The sequence below is a fragment of the Branchiostoma floridae genome, chromosome 9 (assembly GCF_000003815.2).
Source record: "Branchiostoma floridae strain S238N-H82 chromosome 9, Bfl_VNyyK, whole genome shotgun sequence".
In the NCBI taxonomy this organism is placed as follows: Eukaryota; Metazoa; Chordata; class Leptocardii; order Amphioxiformes; family Branchiostomatidae; genus Branchiostoma; species Branchiostoma floridae.
Genome location: NC_049987.1, coordinates 10,493,697 through 10,507,551, shown reverse-complemented (window position 1 = coordinate 10,507,551; position 13,855 = coordinate 10,493,697). Strand labels below are relative to the sequence as shown.

Here is a 13,855-nt window from a genome sequence, read left to right as displayed (position 1 = left end):
TTATAGAACTGTAACAGTAAAGATCACCAACATCCTCTCCCATGAGAGTGCTACAGAAACCCATATAAAGTATTCATTACTTACTACAAATTGTTACGCCTGGAAATTCCTATCGCTCTACGTGATAAACATTAAGGGCTTTTAAGGCAATCTGCTACTGTCCAAGTTCACCGGATGAGTCTGACATTTGTGAAAAAAATTGAGCAGGTAGCACGCAAGGAAAACCAGTAAAGGACAGCATTCTAAATGTTTGATGGAAGTTTTACTTTATTAGTAACGATATACTTTAGGCTGCATGCAGACTGATGGTACTTTAGTTGTGCCCACATCTGTTGGGTTTAACGGTTAGCTAAGGTATGGCTAAGGAATGGCTATGAGTATGGCTAAGGTATGGCTAAGGTATGGCTAAGGTATGGCTATGAAATTTGAGTATGGCTAAGGTATGGCTAAGGTATGGCTATAATTATGGCTAAGGTATGGGTAAGGTATGGCTAAGGTATGGCTAAGGTATGGCTATGAAATTTGAGTATGGCTAAGGTATGGCTAAGGTATGGCTAAGGTATGGCTAAGGTATGGCTATGAAATTTGAGTATGGCTAAGGTATGGCTAAGGTATGGCTATAATTATGGCTAAGGTATGGGTCATCATCATCATCATCATCGGTCGACGTGATCAAATGTAGACATGTTCGCACATGTCTACACACGACGGGGTTATACCGCCCCTTACGAGGTGACATACCCTTTCGTAGGCTAATTACAAGACGGGGATACGCCAGGTCTCCCGTCCGGGTGAATGATGTAATTCACCATGTGGCTGATACGAGACAGAGGTTCGCCAGGCCTCCATCCGGGTGATTTGAAGTGAATCACCAACTCCCGACAGAAGGATTTGCACCAACACACACCGCACCATCGCACGTGTGGGGGTTCTTTAACGTGCATGGGGTATGGCTCTCCCCATACACGGGACCTCCATTTAACGTCCTATCCGAGGGACGACTCATTTTTCACTTGAGTAAAGTGAGGAAAGTCGTGTAAAGTGCCTTTCCCAAGGGCACAAGACCGGCAACACGGTAGGCGGATTCGAACCGGCGACCTCTCGATCACGGGCCGAATACAATACCACTGTGCTACGCGGCCCCACTTATTGTGGGGTATGGGTAAGGTATGGCTAAGGTATGGCTAAGGTATGGCTAAGGTATGGCTATGAAATTTGAGTATGGCTAAGGTATGGCTAAGGTATGGCTAAGGTATGGCTAAGGTATGGCTAAGGTAAGGCTAAGAAATTTGAGTATGGCTAAGGTATGGCTAAGGTATGGCAAAGGTATGGCTATGAAATTTGAGTATGGCTAAGGTATGGCTATGAAATTTGAGTATGGCTAAGGTATGGCTATGAAATTTGAGTATGGCTAGGGTATATGGCTAAGGTATGGCTATGAGTATGGCTAAGGTATGGCTATGAGTATGGCTAAGGTATGGCTAAGGTATGGCTATGAGTATGGCTAAGGTATGGCTAAGGTATGGCTATGAGTATGGCTATGGATATGGCTAAGGTATGGCTAATGTTTGGCTATGAGTATGGCTAAGGTATGGCTAAGGTATGGTTAAGGTATGGCTAAGGTATATGCTATGTAAATTTGAGTATGGCTAAGGTATGGCTAAGGTATGGCTATGAGTATGGCTAAGGTATGGTTAAGGTATTGCTATGAGTATGAGTATGGCTAAGGTATGGCTAAGGCATATGCTATGTAAATTTGAGTAAGGTAAGTAACCTTTGCAATTGATGTGGGTCTGAATAAATAAATAAAGCTAGATTGCACCTTATGGCAGTTTACATAATTGTTAATATGTAATTCTTGAGTGTAACGGTTATGTTAATTGCGGTTTCCAAGAAGACACACAGAATAAAAGACTATCACAAATCTTAAGCTGTTGCACTTTATTTAAAATCCCACTTTTCTACTATACAGTGATCGCTGAGTGACCCGGTACAGCGACCAAGATTGGATTTTATAATTAGAATACGATACTCAGATGTTTGAATATGATTTAAAAGACAAAACAGACACAACGTAAATAGATATCAATCTTTGTGTACCAAATTTGCTCAGTGGTCGCTGGCGGACTCAATATCTTGGTGTCGTTAAAATACACAGACAGAATAACAGGTCTTTCCGTTCTAGACAGTGTAAAAGCGCCATCGTGCGACATATGATTGAATGGCATCAATATAACCTCCTTCTTTGCCTCACAACCGTTTCTATCTTTGTATCCGGTTTCGCTACTTTTTCATCTTTATCCTCTCCGATTTCTGCTGATGCTCTCATTGGGTCGTAAGCTCCAAGCGGGTCTCCATCTTCAGGAAAATCCGGCTTCGGGGTTTTCTCATAAAATGCCGACACGTTTTCTAAGATGCTCAGTAGTACTGTGAAGTGAATTGAGAAAGGGATGTTTTACTGATGATGTTTTAGATGTTTGTCTCACTTTGTTGAACCCGGAGTGCTTGTTCAGTTTTATTTTCTAAGTCTTATTACATAGCAACACGCAATGAGTTATTACCATTCATTAAATTACAAAATATTAACACTGGTACTTTCTATCCATTGCTTACACTTCTATACCTCTACTTATTCTCCTAGACACATGTATTTCTATGTTACCATATATAGACACACAACTAAATACAACAAATAAAGATTTGATGATTTGTACAGTTGTAATATGTACTTGTATTTTCATTGAACACATTTTTTATGGACTTGAAGAGATGATTATAAAGAACGATTCACACACAAAAAAATAACGAAGAGGAATGCAAAATAAGAAATACCGTCAATCCGTGCGTCACTGGCTTGTTCTTTCCTGTCGTTGTGATCGTGCTGATTGTCCTTGTTGCTGTTGCTGACGTCATCAGCCCTTCCGAGCGATGGCGCCACCAAAATGATGAAGAAAATTACCACCATGACCCCTCGGCAACAAACATTGAAAGCCATCTAACATGAAAAAGAATTATTGATTTATAAATTTTTATCTTTATAGAAAATGCAGTAGCTTTGTAAGGTGACCTGGGCAGTAACATTCAGTAACAAGAGAAAAGACTCCCATTCATTTGTGATCATTTTACACTCTGTGCTGTTGCCCTCTGCAAGATATGGTTAATCTAAATTTGCATGCCAAAGTAACCACATGCGTTTAAGATACTGGTCAAGTTGATACTTGGATACTTGTAGTTGAAATGAACATAAATGCCTTGCATTATATTGTTTATTGGAAAAAGGGCATCAATGTTATATTGGAACTTCTAGCGTTCGTCCAGTAAACAAACATCCCAAATGCTGTATTACAAATTCCTAAATAGACACCACCCAAAACAAACTAGAACTACTCCTAGTGCCAAGTACTACCAATGCAGTAAAGACCAGAGCTTAAATACACGGTTGCTAGATCTAGAAGGTATACGTTTTGTTGTGCGAACAACACAAACGGAAGAAGCTTTACCTACCATGGATGTTGGTCGAGGTTTTGACCAACAAAGTACTCATGCAGTTAAATCATCGTGGTCTCTTCTCCGACACGGGTCAGTTCATTACACCATAGATAAGAAGTGCCTAATGCAGTAAGACTTGTTGGACGACTTTATAATCGACACGCTTCGACAGACCGTGGGGTCAAAGGGAACTCACACTCAGGTATTGCTGTAGGTAATGCTAGGCGTGTTGTTATGGTGGGTTGAACAGGTAACGATAGTGTTGGCTTCAAGAAGAATGTCGCCAAAACAGGCTATTCTTAGACTTGAAAAAACATTTGAGGACAAACAACGCAAGAAAATATGACTATTAGAATTATTGTGTCTTTTTAATAAACAAAGTGTGTACTTTAAAATAAACCCTTTCTTGAGGGAATGTGGGCATTTATTATGAGATCAATTAAGAATGTGATACTTTTTTTTCGGTTGAATTGATTTCCAGTGAGCAATTGGCCTTTATAAGATATAGCGTCTTTTCCTTACCAAATGACTGAACAAGACATTGAAACGGCAGAGGTGGGACTGCGTTCTACAAATTGCGTTTCAGTCGTCTTCCGCTAGATGTCACTAATGAATGGCTGCGGCATCTACAAACCTGCCGAACAATACATACATAAAGCAGTACAGGGACATATCTCCGAAGTACATTACATGAGTTATTACGCATTCATCTTAAGCATAGACGTCATGATAAATATACTGAATGTTCTTGAATACGTCTTTGCATTGTAATGAAGAGTAAATGGCCGAACAAGCATTTGCACTTTTCGCTCCTTGCGCATGCTCAAGATGTGAAGGTCATCAAATTGTCAATGCGTAACCTTTTGATTAACGATGACACCGACGCCATCTTGTTTGGGACGTTATTTGCCCCTCAAGCTATATGACTGTAGTCAATAGTCACTCGTCGCCCCCAGTTCGTCTTAACGGTAGAGTGATTCACAACCCCTGGAGCATCTTCAAGTAGTCATTGAGAAATGAAGACGACTTCCTTTGTTTCGATCATTCATTACCTACGCGAGAAGCGAGTCCAGGTGATTCCGGCGACTGTTGGCTGAAATCGCTCAAGACAACAAAAGCCGGTATGATTTGTGTTTTCGCTGTCCCCATTCATACTGATTATTACGCTTTTTATCCCCTACTATACAGTGTAGTGTTCTATGCTGTGAGACAACGACGGCATGGTTATTTGTAAACTATGAAGACACGCTTCTTCTGTCGTAGCTATAGACTTCAGTCAATGCCTAATCTTTACAACGTGCGTAGGTATGGAGTATGAAATTGTTGAACGATCCACTATGTAGTATAGCATGTTATAAATCATTATGATTAGCTTCCATCGTGCTATATCACTCCAGTAGAGAGATAGTTTTGGGTTGATATATCGAGCATTTACTTCGTGCTAACACGTTAATGTTATGTCGGGTCATGGCCAAGTGTTTAAATTTCCGTTCCCTCTCTGTAAAAGATAGACGCCCAGGTACATACATACGTATACAAATGAACTATCCATTGAAGACATGGGTTATGGGGGCCTTTCCATTGCTGTATATAGATCTCGACACTATTTGTTAAATCGTCCATGTAGTTAGACTGGTGTGTCCCTTTCTTTGTTCAAAATTACAGTCTTCAAATGGGAGCAGTAGCTTTAGGGTATGGGATTAGGTAAGTGACCCAGAAATATGACATTGATGTGACTCCCTCTGTTTGTAGTCTGAAATGTTAGAAAGGGAGGGGTTGTTTTCAGTGTTTTCAGTGTTTCTTATGTTTTGAAGGAGTGGGTAGGGAAGTTGAAAGACAGGATTTTTTCTACATGATATCATGGAAAAATTGTCCACTCCATGGGTTTGAAATAGCCTCCATCAGGCCGTACTACGGGGGTACGAGGGTAGAAGAATTCGGTAAAAACTCGGAAAATTGGCCAGGGGAGTCAGTCCACGGTATGGTTAATGTTCCCTTCTGGAGCGGCTGGACAAAAACAATCAAGTGGTAAGACTACCCTGGCGTAGCGTAGTCTGTCTGGTAGGGACTAGACTTGAAAGGACAGATTGTTTCTTAGAAAGTACTCCAGGCCCAGACAACGATGTCTGTCTGATTGCGTGTGGGGGTTTGTGGGTCTCTATAGTTGTACTTCGACGATTAACTTTATCTACAAGCGTTTGTATTTAAGACGAACTAACAACTAAGCTACCGCTACCAGACAATAACAAACCAGATAGCATCATGATGACGATAATTGTGCACGTCTATGTACTTTGTGGGACGCGTGGGTCGGAACTAGCCCGGAGCTAGATGTGACATGATTTCAGCAAGTCTAGAGTCAGACGGATTTTTTAAACCCTCCCTAAACTTTGGTCTATTTTGTATCAATGGAATCGAGGAGTGTAGCACTTGTTACCAACCGATGTTTTATATATACATGTTATTTCATCACTGTTCTATATCCAGAATTTTGATAGACGATATTGCCTAAGCCTTTGTACATTTCCGGTGCCATTATCTGGTGTCATTATTGTAACAATTTATAGAGGTTTAGAATAATGACAGGATATGGAAGGACTATCTTAACGGATGTAGATGCGACACAGTATGTACAGCTCTTTTCGACGTAGATTTTTCCGTGGGCCTGCCCAAATGCTGTAACTTAAATAAAAGATTCAAATAGTGTTTGTTTTTCCTCTAGGTTTAACAGACTGATGCATATCACAGAGTGAGAGTTCAACTCTGAACCGTACAGTGAAACGTCCACAGAAACAGGGGACAGACGATGGGCTTCCAAATCAGACTGCTGTCGCTGTTGTTGTCTTCCGTTTTCGTGACCTTTGCATTGAATGGAGATTCTGGTAAGTACAGTGTTCAGCATCGTTATCATGCAGTGCTAAAGCAATATGGGTTGCTTTAAGAGGGGTGTTGTTTTTTTCCCACACCGCTTGTACGTGTTCCTGTAAAAATAGTTAAAACAGTGATTGAAATGAATTTACAAATGACGGCTTTGTCCAGGTTGATAAAAGCTATGAAAATAATTGTGACCACGTTTGGGGGTTCTCGCTAGTTTTACACATACTCTGTCAGAACCTTATCTACAGTACCAGTTCGAGCCACAGCGAGAATATTTTACCACATAAACGTCAAATTGTGACATACTAGTATTCTTTTTTTTTGGGGGGGGGGGGATTGAGAAACAGACAATGGCCCAGATACTAAGACAAATAGTTGAAAACACAGCATACTCTTTTTATTACATGTTGAAGAGATACATAGCTGACACAAGTATTGTCACCCATAAAAGTTGTCACAGAGAAAGATGACTTCGTCAGTTAAAAACATGATACAGCCTGTTACACCAGGCATATTTATCGCCTACTTTTCATGATGTAACTTTAATGATTGACACACCTTTAACACACCTAAATTGTCACAAATATTCATGAATAGTCTCGCCTTGAGCTAAAAGATAAGTGGTGAGACCGGACCCCCTGGCAATCTGACTCAGAGTCGACCAAACTCCGCATCTCATCAGAATTAAAGTGTTGTCTGTGTGATTGCCTCATTTAACGTCAACACAGTACGTGTATGTGATCCAATTTCCACTACTTATTGCTCATCTCGTTTAACAGACTCGTTCATTTTTAAATTACTTATAGCAGATGATTCAAGACAGGGCCCGCCCGAAAGAGATGCACATCCCCGAGAGAGAATCGCCTACAGAACAGACCTTGCAATCCTGCCTTGTACCGCAAGGAGGCGCTCCTCTACAACGACCTATTCGAGCGATCGCGATGATGTAAAGATGACGCACTGGTAGGCAAAAAGCAGATGTTTTTGCAAGATATTGATTTACATATTAACCAGTAATTTGATCTGCTAATCTTAATATCAATTTTAACCTAATCTGCTGACGTCCTGGTAGGCACCAGCCGCCGAATATCCCGGATATAAACAACAACAACGACCGCTTGTATGAATGGAAAAAGGACGACCAGGAGGTGATATTGACGCCATCTAAGTACAAAATCGTTGATGGAGAGCTGCACATTCTTAGTCCGAGGAGACCAGACGACGAGGGAAAGTACCAATGTATAGCGTACAACGAGGACGGCGCCAAAATAAGTCTACCGACATACCTTAGAATAGCATGTAAGTATGACTGAGATTCTCACTGAAATGAAGCAATCCGTATATTATTTACGACATATAGATAACAGAATAGGAGATTGTATATTGTTTAGATCCAACAATGGAGTTGTCGATATTTTAGTATAACCAGCAGAAAAAGTAGATGATAACTAACGGATATATCAATTCCAGTTTGATATTCTTCTGATATCCCCTTCAGATATGGAACCATTTGAACCGACGGTCCGACTGCCTATCGTTGTTAATGAAGGAGACACCTTCAGAATAAGATGTGTACCACCGGACCATTATCCATGTGAGTAGGAGTCTAGATACTAGGAGATATGTTGTAAAGCAGAACGGTGTGTTTGTATGTGGAAAATGAGGAGGTTCACTATTCTAAGTAGGCAAGTAGATATGTAACGTTACAGCATTGTGGGTAATATGTCAAAGGTGGAGACCCCTGAGACTTAGTCAGCAACAAAAGTCTGCAGCTGCACAATCTTTTTAAAATCGAGGCAATGGTCGAGACGAGAAAAAGTTACCACTTTTGACATACTATCCACAACGCATTTAGATGCGCATGTGTATACGTACTTACAAACATGAGCCTCCCTATTCTTTCATAATCTTTCATACACAAATGATAAGCCAGTGATGAACGCTTTCAAAATCACAGAAGACGCTTACTTTTGCAGTGTTTTGTACATTTCAGCCGGAAAGTATAACTGGTATAAGGACGTTCCTCACCAGTTGGTACAACAAGACAAGCGGATTTTCATCTCCAACAAAAATGGAGACCTCTTCTTCAGATACGCCACCTTGCAGGACTCTGGGAACTACAGGTGATTCAGAACTTTCTTCTTTCTTTCTTTCTTTCTGCATACAGTAATCTACTCTTCCATATTTTAAGTTCCGATATAACTGCTGCATTCAGAAACCTGAAAGTCTTTCAACAAATATTTTCGTAACTTACACATAAAGATAAATTGAGACTTATTAATTGTCATCGTTTAAAGTAGCACATGAATTGTTCTGTTTTCCCCCACCAGCTGTGTTCTGTCCGATGACCACCCTTCTCATGGCTACTACATCGTACACAGTCCTGCAACGTCTGTCGTTGTCAGGCCGGGAAGTGAGTACATGTCATCACATAATATAACTGGTGTATTTAGCAATATGTACCTTTATACACGCATTGTTCGAGCGTCGTTATGTGTGAAATGACAGTTCAAATACCATCGACACTCACTCTACAATGGGCGAGACAGGTTAGCACCAACATCGTTTACATTGTTTAGACATGATGGCGAAGAGTTTTATTTGTCGAGAATCGACCAATACCATTCAACCTCCACCCTTTGCTAGGCATCACGTCCAGACCTCCCCATGTGGTCCTGTCACCGGAGATAGTGCACGCTGTAGAGGGACAGACGGTCACCATGCAGTGCTTTGACGACGCATAGTGAGTTCTCCACACTGTGTTTTAAAAGACGGTTATAAGTACTTCCCGCATCAAATAGTGCATCAGGCGGCCTCCACCTCCGTCTCTGTATCCCTGGGCAACACAGCTTTATGCAATAGTGGCTAGGTCCACTGGCAGTGGTTTGTGTGTTCAAGTTTCAACTAGCTTACCAGTTCCCAAATGCTGAATGCTAAGCCAAAAAAGAAGTATATGTACCATTTCTAAAGTCATTGGCATGACCCGACCTGGGATCGCACTAACGACCTACCGAATACAAGGCTACCGCCTTATTTATTGCACCAGTCAAATACTGTGTTTAAACTACTGCCAAAATAATAGTATTGTTTCAATTGGTTCCCTTTAATGCCACTGGCGACCTGGCGATGTTCATGTTGTCATTTTGTCACCCAAACCGTTTGTTTTATAGGTTGTAATTTTCTGTATAGAGACTTTCAAGTCACAATAAGCAAAGAAGTAATTAAATTCTCCATTGTGATCATTAAACTGACCTAAAAGTCATTTTCTATGTCAGTCCTGTTTCCAAGACAGTATGGAAGAGACGGGTGAGGAAAGAAGACATTGACGAGCTCCCCCTGCCGCGGAATGCGGTACTGCAGAGTCACGACCACCTGTTAGTGCTCCCAGACGTCAGGCGGGAATCAGCCGGGTACTACTTCTGCGAAGTGGAAAACGAACTGGGCAGAAGTAACATATTAGCCAGGCTATCTGTTAATGGTGGGTGATCCTTTCATTCCCTAAACATATTCACCATCTACATACAGTAAAACGTGTGCGTGTATGTTGCCAGCATAACTCGTGAAGTTGTGGATGGGCCCTCATGATATTTGGTATGTGAATGGGGTCGGAAATACGAAGGACAAGTTCAACAAAGAGTCTCCTAGCGTCCTTTTTGGGTACTTCACCAGAACTTCCGGTTTTGATTATATTTCATTGTATGTAAATCTGTTGTTGATATTGTATTGAACAGTTCCTGCGAAGGTCACATCGCTTGGTAAGGACATACCTCTGCGTTTGGGAAATGACGTCACCTTGGAGGCCACGTTCGAGGGGACATCCCCCGTGACTGTCACGTGGTACAGAAATGCAAATGAGGTAGTGACGAACAGCAAATACGTCATCAAGGGTGACGCACTGACGATCACTGACCTGAGGTTCACGGACAGAGGAAGGTAAGCAAAATACACAACACTATATACATGGCTATATTTTCAATTTTCTCTATCAATATTGCTTCAAAGCATTTTCGACAAAAATGTACAATACTCCCGTTGGGATTAGCAAATCAGAAATTCTGTCCCATCACAAGAATTTAAAGTGAATGCAAGATGTATCTTATGTGAACATAATAACCGTTGACCCATTTTCTTCAGATACCAATGCATGGTACAGAACGAGTACGGAGCAGACCAAGTGTTCTTCAATCTTGTTGCCGTCGGTAAGTCGATGGCTTTGACAAGTATTTACCAAAAGAATATTGTACATACTAAGGGCGTCCATAGGATCCTAGGAAGATAGCTTGGATCTTGAATAAATCTTGGCTAATATCTCCTTATAAAGAACATACTGACATCATCCTATTTCAAACTAAATCCATCGACCCCTGTCTATTCGTGGTCACTTATTCATTGAAGGCAGCCACCAAGTATGGCTTAATGCAATCACAATACAAATCACATCCCTCCAGAGCCAACAATAGTGAAACCAATGAAGGACGCACAGACAGCCATACTGGGTGAGACCGCCACAGTGGTAGTGAGATGGGAAGCCTCGCCGCCTTTCATGATCAACTGGAGACAGAGAGACACCACTGTAGTCACCATGAACATGGACGACAAACGGGCAGTACTAGTCACAATCATTAACCACAGGTGAGTATTTTGATACTGACATGTGCGATAGTCTATTTGTTCGCGTTTTCTGCAAAACAATTAAAAGATCAGAGGGATTAACAGCATGATTCAGTAGGACTGAGGAATCAAAATCGTCACCAAAAATAGAGGTTTTCTCATTTCCATATAACATCATGGCCATTTATAGCATGTACGTTAAACTTTATGAATGGAGAGAACGTTATCAAAGAATGTAATTTGACTAATATGTATTCACTTTGTGTGGAATATATGCCATGCTTTATTGCAATAAACCTTCAAATGATCCTTAGGCTACCGTAAACCATATGTCAGGCAGATGATTAAAAAAACTCCGTTCAGTAGCAAAAGCCTGAATCTTGTCATCTTTTTGTGAGATACAATGTGTAAGGACCGTTCCATATTTACAAAAATCATGTTATATAAATTTTGTATTGTTATATTTTGTCTGACCCTCCACCCCAATCATTACAATAAGAATCGGCCCGAATGCTGACTTCGGTTTCTCATCACTAAAAGAAAGCTTCAAACAAACAAATACATGCTCACTGCAGATGGCGTCAATGTATGACCTGAACACTTGTATACTGTGTCTCGTATTTCTACAGAATGAATGTTACCAAAGAAGGCTATTTATCTATCAATGACGTCACCGCGGCTGATGAGGGAAATTACACATTCTCTGTCTCCAACCAGTTTGGGCACACTGAGGCGTCCAATCAGCTGCTTGTCATCGGTAAGGAATTAAATGGGTGAAGGGAGGAATGAACGAATGAGTGAATGAATGAATGAATAAACGAAGGAAAGAAAGAAAAAATGGAATGAATGAATGCAATGAATGAATGAATAGATTAAGGAAGGTAAGAAGGAAAGAAAGTAGACAGGAAATGGAATGAATGAATGAATCGAATGGAACGACTGAAATGGAAAAAAACGACTAGGAAGGTAGGAAGGAAGTGAGAAGGGAAGGAAGGAATGTAGGATTTACAAGTACACATCTTTTTTCCAAATTTACAAGAATATCCACTGTTCTCAAATAAAATGTCCCATTAAACTCTACAATAATTAACTTGCTCAATGTTGCATGCAATCATTCCTTTTTCACTGACCAACGTACATAATCAGGAAATATATATGCATGATACCGTGTTTTGTGGACGATACATCAATTCTGAACATTCTGACTATTTGTATTTGTGACCACAGCACCACCGACAGCACAATCAGCCTCCAATATTCCCCTACTAGCAGTAGGAGCTATTCTTGCCTTGCTCATCATTGTCGGCGCCGCAGTTGTTGTATGGGTGGTCATGAAAAGGTAGGATAATCTTTTTCGTCTCTAGATATATTTCACAGTGTCTGTATTGGATTAAGATGTGTTAAGAGACATAGAAAAATTCGTGAAGGTTCTGATGTCAACGTATTGACGACTAAGGAGAGGAATTTTACGTTCCTGGATACATGAACATTATATACATATAGTCGGGGGGGGGCGCTATATGTTGAAACTCCTCCTTATAAAACCTTGTTGAAAACGTGCATCCTTGTGTGTCGCTTGTATGAGAAGGGTTTAAAGAGCAATAGGCCAAAGAATTAAGATTTGAATAAATTCTAAGAAAGAGCGTCTTGTGCATTGTAGTAAATATAATACATTGCATTCACAACGTTAAGTGGCGTCCAACGGCGGTTGCAGAGGTCAAGTGTGGTGTTAAAGAGAGAGGTAAACTCTGCCTTCTAATACCATGCACTAGACACAGAGGACAACAAGCTGCCCTTATGGCATCAAAAGGGTGCAACAGGAAACACCTTTTACAACGTTTAACATCTTCTCTTCCACACAGACGGAGGGACAGAGTGAGTTCACCGATCCGCCCAGACGCGGCCATCGTCCGTCCGAACGCAGACGAGGCTTTCCGTGTTCGTCTGTATATCGACGATAACGTTGCAGTCAATGAGGACTTCGGTACAGACGATACACGAGCATTGACAGAAGATCTATAGGGAACTGCAAATTTCTCTAAGTGGTCATTGAATGTTGCAACAGCGTTAGATTCATACGCTTAATGATTTATTGAACGTCCGTTAACAAATTATTTGTTGAACAGAATATAAAGCATACAAAGGCGAATTGCCTTATGTGAAGCTAAAAGCAACAAGGTACAGCTTTTGGGAGCGAATTCTAAGTGCAATATAAAAGTAGACATACATTTACATGTATGTTCTGTTACCATTCTTTGTAACGATAAAGACACTCTTTAGTTGGGATAGCGGGCTATCTGTTCGAGTTACTACAGTGGAAAAATATCTTCATTTGCAGCTACTGTAAATGCAGAAATGTTCGCGGTGGATTAATGTTCGCGGTTTTCGCGGTGACCACTTCACCGTGAACTTAAAACCACCGCGAAAATTTTTCTATAATGGTATAAGACTGCAGTCTATGGTGTTACCGCGAACTTAAATCCACCGCGAAAAGTCCCTTTCCCCGCTACCGCGAAATTAAATCCCCGCGAACTTAAATGCATTTACAGTATCTAGATATGGCGTGTCACATCACATTTTTTTAGAGTGAAAGTAATATAAGAGAATAAAGTCTACCCAAGGACACCTTTCTGTATAACATTGTTCTTTTGGTCTCACGTTTACAACATATTCCTTTCAATCAGCCGAAAACAGTAACTGTCCACCTTGGTAATAATTACTTTGTAGCCCTTACCTTACAAAAGACAATGTTGTAGGAATGGGTTTATTGCCAGTACAGTGGTTAATATTTATCCGGTGCTACGTCTAGGATCATCACCTCATATATAATAACGTTCAAGGAGGGCAAAGTCACCCTCACACTCAGGGTTGACATCGC

At 40.8% G+C, this 13,855-nt stretch overlaps 1 protein-coding gene and 1 long non-coding RNA gene across 5 annotated transcripts; one reads left to right on the top strand and one right to left on the bottom strand.

Moving 5' to 3' along the window:
• Positions 1-1,926: 1,926 nt before the first annotated feature.
• LOC118423193 lies at positions 1,927-3,626 on the bottom strand. The gene is made up of 3 exons (XR_004832000.1): positions 3,505-3,626; positions 2,833-2,995; positions 1,927-2,427 (listed from the first exon to the last, which is right to left on the bottom strand). It is a non-coding gene; the product is annotated as an uncharacterized LOC118423193 (long non-coding RNA).
• A 717-nt stretch (positions 3,627-4,343) lies between these two features.
• LOC118423441 (contactin-3-like) lies at positions 4,344-13,574 on the top strand. Of its 4 annotated transcripts, none has more exons than XM_035831594.1 (15): positions 4,345-4,610; positions 6,212-6,371; positions 7,176-7,329; positions 7,439-7,665; positions 7,865-7,960; positions 8,360-8,489; positions 8,697-8,779; positions 9,013-9,109; positions 9,642-9,844; positions 10,098-10,299; positions 10,501-10,565; positions 10,815-10,998; positions 11,607-11,734; positions 12,205-12,316; positions 12,840-13,572. In XM_035831594.1, the coding sequence occupies exons 2-15, from the start codon at positions 6,296-6,298 to the stop codon at positions 12,997-12,999; spliced, it is 1,917 nt and encodes a 638-aa protein (XP_035687487.1). In that variant the 5' UTR covers positions 4,345-4,610; positions 6,212-6,295; the 3' UTR covers positions 13,000-13,572. The 4 variants fall into 4 exon arrangements, with proteins under 4 accessions (XP_035687488.1, XP_035687487.1, XP_035687485.1 ...); XM_035831592.1 differs by having other exon boundaries at positions 4,346-4,610; positions 7,173-7,329; XM_035831593.1 differs by lacking the exon at positions 4,345-4,610 and adding an exon at positions 5,373-5,517 and having other exon boundaries at positions 7,173-7,329.
• Positions 13,575-13,855: the final 281 nt, after the last annotated feature.

Coding starts and splice junctions, on each gene's coding strand:
- LOC118423441 (XM_035831592.1), top strand. CDS start 6,296: ATGGGCTTCCAAATCAGACTGCTGTCGCTGTTGTTGTCTTCCGTTTTC. Junction 9,845..10,097: donor AGCCAGGCTATCTGTTAATG/GTGGGTGATCCT, acceptor TGTATTGAACAG/TTCCTGCGAAGGTCACATCG. Junction 10,566..10,814: donor CTTCAATCTTGTTGCCGTCG/GTAAGTCGATGG, acceptor ACATCCCTCCAG/AGCCAACAATAGTGAAACCA.